The 5,334-nt window shown below is 41.3% G+C and overlaps 1 protein-coding gene across 4 annotated transcripts in view; it reads left to right on the forward strand.

The window, feature by feature from the left end:
- st18 (ST18 C2H2C-type zinc finger transcription factor) overlaps positions 1-5,024 on the forward strand; it is a 59,537-nt gene extending 54,513 nt beyond the window's left edge. For 2 of the 4 annotated variants that reach the window (XM_046847359.1, XM_046847362.1), the window contains 4 exons: positions 417-505; positions 637-740; positions 1,013-1,156; positions 3,067-5,023. In XM_046847359.1, coding sequence (XP_046703315.1) covers positions 417-505; positions 637-740; positions 1,013-1,156; positions 3,067-3,225 — 496 coding nt within the window. In that variant the 3' untranslated portion in view covers positions 3,226-5,023. Of the gene's footprint in view, positions 1-416; positions 506-636; positions 741-1,012; positions 1,157-3,066 lie in introns of all 4 variants that reach the window. The other 2 variants (XM_046847360.1, XM_046847361.1) reach the window with 2 other exon arrangements.
- Positions 5,025-5,334: the final 310 nt, after the last annotated feature.

A 5,334-nucleotide genomic window follows, 5' to 3' on the forward strand; every position in this document is an offset into this window, starting at 1 on the left:
TTTTTTCATTCTTTCATTTTTCTTTATTTCTTTTTTCTTCAGAAAAAAGAAAGAAAGAAAGAAAGAAAGAAAGAAAGAAAGAAAGAAAGAAAGAAAGAAAGAAAGAAAGAATAGAACAGAATAAAATAAAATAGAAATGTCAGAAGAATGTTTCACTGTAAAACCAGGAGTAAATGAAGAATAAAATGTAATTCCATGCAATGCCATTTAAACAATCCTGGTTGGTGATTGGTGGATTAAGAGATTTCATTCACTCTAGCTTTCAGTGAGCTGTAATTCGAGGTCCTGGACAAAAAGTACATAATTCATTATCATTCGATATAAAAGACTGAATCATTTCATTTTATACCACAGGAAAGATTTGAATTATTTCCCTGAAACCGTATATTAACATCAGCTCTGTTGTTTCTCATCAGTCTGTCAGGTTGTCCATTAAATGCCCAGAGCATCAAGAGGAAGCTCTCAGGAGACGAGATGATGACCATCAAACTAAAAACCAGTAGTGGTGCGTATTATTCCAGTCGTTTCTTTTTTAAGTCATAGTCGTAAGTGACAGACGATAGACGGGTCCTACAGTATTTGATGCTGATGTGCGTTGTGGCGATACGATGTTTCTGTGATGTGTGTGTGAGCCAGGCATCGAGAGTAGTGAGGACATGCAGCACTTGGACCATGAAATCAAAGAGCTCAACGAATCTAATTTGAAAATCGAGGCAGACATGATGCAGCTTCAGACCCAGGTAAAAAGAAGTGCAAACAAATATTTCCCATCAGGGGTGTTAAAAAAGTGGGGTCCTGCTCAATGCTAACGCTTGCTAGGTTTTCACTTGATGTAAATTTGCGTGATGTTATGATATTATTCGAGACTAAAACTTATTTCGATTTATTTTATTTCCAAGGACTGTTGTTGGCCGCATAGTTATCCGTCCAACCCCACGTAGCAAAACTGTTGCGATATGAAAGCAAACGTTGTAGATTTCAATCAAAATCATTCGTATTCGTATCGATCCAGATCTCGTCCATGGAGTGCAACCTTAAGACTATTGAAGAAGAGAACAAGATGATCGAGCAGCACAACGACAGCTTGCTGAAGGAGCTGGCACGGCTCAGCCAAGCCCTCATCAACAGCCTTACTGACATCCAGCTACCGCAAATGGTGAAGTAGCCCCCCACTCCCCACCCCCTCTACAGCCCTACCGTGTTAACATGGAAAAAGACAGTCCTAATATGATCTTTTTGTAATCGTTTCAAGGGAGGGAGAGGGAATTGTTTGACGCTAGTCGAGCAAAATTGCTATTTACGTTTTGGAAAACATCCTTGTTTCCCAGGGTAATAGAGGGGCATGCCGAGGCCTCCGTCAAAATCCCAAACTACCCTTTATGACGATACGTTGTACACCGATTGCCCCCTATTGATAATCTGGCAGTTGCCTTGATTGATCAGGACTGTGATAATCATCTGACCTTTGTCACAAACCCATCTTTAGACTGACCGGAAAGGTGCACTAGCCTAAACTATTCAGTCCCTACTGTCCAGTCCAGGGCATTTACTAGCCCTTTTGTTCAATATTTTGAGATTAATTGGTTAGCATAAGTGACAAGACCTTGGACAGAAATCAGTGGTTCAACCACAAGGGTGCCCCAGAGTCCAAAATTGAGATAACATAAGTCGATCATGATGAACCTCTATCAAGCTATAACATCCAAGTTGCTTTGACTTGCGGTGCCGTGTAAATAAGGAATTTCTACTGCTTACAAATCTTTATTGGGCAGCTAGTACTTCAGGAAGTAGGCAGGGGATACAGATACCATTCAAAGCTCATGTACAAGGGGCTCTTGTGGAGCATTTCCTTGACTGAGAGCTCAAAAGCTTAACACACCAAGCCAATTAACCAGTCCAAGCTAGCCAAATCAATCTGTCCATTTGAGACAACATCTGATCAGAGAGGAAACTGCCAAGGCATTCCGGCCACTAGTGAGAGCAGAAGAAATGTGTACAGTAGACAGGGGAGCATATTGTGAACCAGTGCGTCCTCATGTAGTGGACGAATAGGCTTTGTCAGGGAGAACCACCGGTGATGGGGAGTCCACTGAGAAGAGGTCGACAAAATTTCCCCAATATCCAGGATTCTGGGGGTTTAGGGACCACACATTCTGGCCATTCTGGCTAATCAGGGGTGGGCCTATATAAGTAGTTTTCAGGTGGAAAGGAGAGCCAGATTAGACCTTGCTGGAGATCAACTAGAATCAGCTCTAGGGTTTTAAGGAAGACTTTCCTTAATGTGTTGCTTCCTCACTAGGTCATAGAAAGAAATCCTGATCGCTTTTTACAGCTTCGGTTTATCTGTCTGAACACTTGGATCCGATTTAACTCGATCAGGGTCTAATTTCGGCATCCGAATGCACCGTGTCAGCAACGACACAAGCCGTCGACTGAACTGCATCTTGAGGACGGTCAATGCCCAGGAAGCAGACACATCCCGGATGTTCATCATCGGCTTCCAGGGAGCTTAGACGCTGGCTAAGCAAGTGCTAATCCGGCAGCACTGCTTTGTAGCCAGTTGGAGCCGAAGCTGCTCCAAGCTGTGAAAACCAGCTAAGGTGGTGGCAGCCCACAAGGAGAGTGCATTGTGGTGGGAAAGACTACAATTTGAATATGCAGACAGAATGACTCACTGGCCTGTTTGTTTTCAGACAAAGGAGATGCAGGAAGTGAGGAGTGTAACGCACAGAGTGTGTAGGGGAAAAAAGGGGTTAGCAAGCACACTTACCACCTGGCCACTAGTCAGGAAACTGTGGGGCTCAGCTGGAGTGCTGAGCGAGACCCCAATTAGCTAAGAAATACCCAAAATCCAATCATGGTTTGGTCACTTTGAGACTTCGCCTTGGCAATAGGTACAAACTAGAGGGTATGCAAATGACATCTATTTTGAGACTTGACACCCGAAATACACGTTTTAGCATCTGAAATTTGCTGTACAAAAATTTGCCCCAGCATGATCTAGTCACACCATTTTCCGTTGGTATTAACGTTTAAGAATCTCAAACAAATCATTCTGTCTTCCAGGGCCCCATCAACGAGCAGAATTTCGAAACCTACATCAAGATGTTGACGGATATGTACAACAGCTCGGAGCACGAGTATTCGCCGGAATGCAAGGCCTTGCTGGACAGCATCAGACAGGCCATCAAGGGCATCCATGTAGAAACCGTCTGCTCTCCATGAAACCCTGCAATACGGACAGCTTTTGTTCAGTTTGTTCGGCCGCTCGGTTTGGTTTTTTTGGTGGCTGGCTTTGAAACGACGCGCAAGAAATTAACTTATTCTCAAAGATAATTCTATGTCATGTATTGCCAGCCGAGTCCGATCATTTCGCCGAGATTCTTATTAGCCGTTTGCACATATTTATTTTCCTCGCTTGCCTCGTTCGTTCTCTGTATTTATACTTATCGCTGATATTTACGATTCGTTTTATTTATTGTATTTGCTTGATGAAATCATTTATCAAATTGATCTAATATATTTGATTTATTTCACGTGCTGGTTTTATTTCGTACTTTCCATTGTCTGTATCGGTGGCGCAGCGACGAACCGTAGGAACAGGAATCACGATCCTGTGGCGACGTCTAGTGGCCACATGCTCTTACTGCACCATGCCAATGCACCATTGATTCCTGAATGTATTGTGTTAAATCGGTGTTTTGTTTTTGTTTTTTTTTGTTGGAAACCTTGGCCACTTCATGCAAATGCACTTGCGGAGATCAAATAATCGAATTATTCCCTCAAATCTATTTCCTGTCTATTATTCCGTCAAGACGACCTGCCTTTTCGTGCGCACACGCGTGTGTGCATTTATGTGCCTATATGTAAATTGAGTACATGGAATATATTATGTTTTGTGGTAGAACAGTATTATGTGAATGGTGATTCCTTTTATTATACAGCATATTTATTATTATTTTTTACCAAAAAAAAACCAACAAAAAAAAAAACAAAGAAAAGGAAAAGAAATGCCTCTAACTCTGTTTAGCTAACGCTTAATATGCCATTTGGAGTATGTAATTATACTGTTGTAATTATTGATCAAGTGTTTCTTCTTTATTGATGAGTTTCCTCCAAGTAAAAAAAGCACAAACCACGTCGAAATACTGTGGAGAACCAATTTTCCTTCCCGACGCAAAAGCTTGGGCAGCAATGATTTTTCAAACAAAAAATTAGTAAAATTTTTAAGAATAAAATGTCAAATAAAAGAGTTTGATGCATAAATCGCATTTCTTGAAATGAAACCCCAGACAACTCCGCCCATAACTAAAAAAAAAAAAACAGCCAAACCGTCCTCGTCTGTCGGAAAATCAAAATAAAAAAGTCTAAAAATAAAATAAAAAACAAAGCGGAACTTGTAATTACGTTATTTGTCCTTTCAAATCTTTCATTTATCAACCACACGTTGTTTGCTCAGGAACTTTTGTGAGGACTATTCCTGTTTGTATTCGACGTTTTGTAACGTGAACTGGAATTTTTTTTCTTATTTTTTATTTATTTTCTCTTGTGTAACTATATTAGTATAAAACGCTGTACTGTAAATTATCGTTTCTTTGGTTTTTGTTTGTTTGAAAGCGTTTTTTTTTGTTTGTTTGTTTTTTTCCAGTTGAAGTCATTTCTATATGAAAGTTTCTTTACAATTTTTTTCCTATTTGATAAGCAGTAATGCGCTGTGTTGTACAGTTTGTGTATGGTAGAAATAAACTATTTAAGGATCGACGGATGTTCAGGTCTTATTCAAACTCTGTGCTACATAAATTGTGAGCCAACCAGAAAAAAAATGATTAAGACTGGACATGCAGAAAGTGGTAGGCGGTGGCTCAGTGGTTAAGGTGTGGGCCTCTGGATCAGAATTTCCAATCCCAGCACCACCAAGTGGCCACAGCTGGGCCCTTGAGCAAGGCCCTTGACCTTCAACTGCTCAGTCGCTAAGGCTAAGAATGTCTGCCTACTGAACGCCATACAGTATATTTACAAATTCATCAATCGAAGGAACTCCAGTGCTTCCTCGTTTTTTCCGTTGAGTCCCAAAGTTAACTCCATGGTACCACCAGCCCACGAGGAACCAGATAACTGAAACTGGCTAGCAATCGGTAGGAACAATCTATGGAACGGTACGTCATGTCACAGGTAGGGGCTAGACGTCTAGTCTGATCAGACGTCTGGGCCAGAGGTCACTGGTTAGACAGGGGAGTACTGGATATCTGTCTGAAAAGTATATTCATGATCGTCTACAGGAACTGAGGCTTGATTGCAGGGTCATCGTTGAGGTGCGCAAAACCCGTACCATCA

Source organism: Silurus meridionalis, chromosome 4 (genome assembly GCF_014805685.1).
Source record: "Silurus meridionalis isolate SWU-2019-XX chromosome 4, ASM1480568v1, whole genome shotgun sequence".
Classification (NCBI taxonomy): Eukaryota; Metazoa; Chordata; class Actinopteri; order Siluriformes; family Siluridae; genus Silurus; species Silurus meridionalis.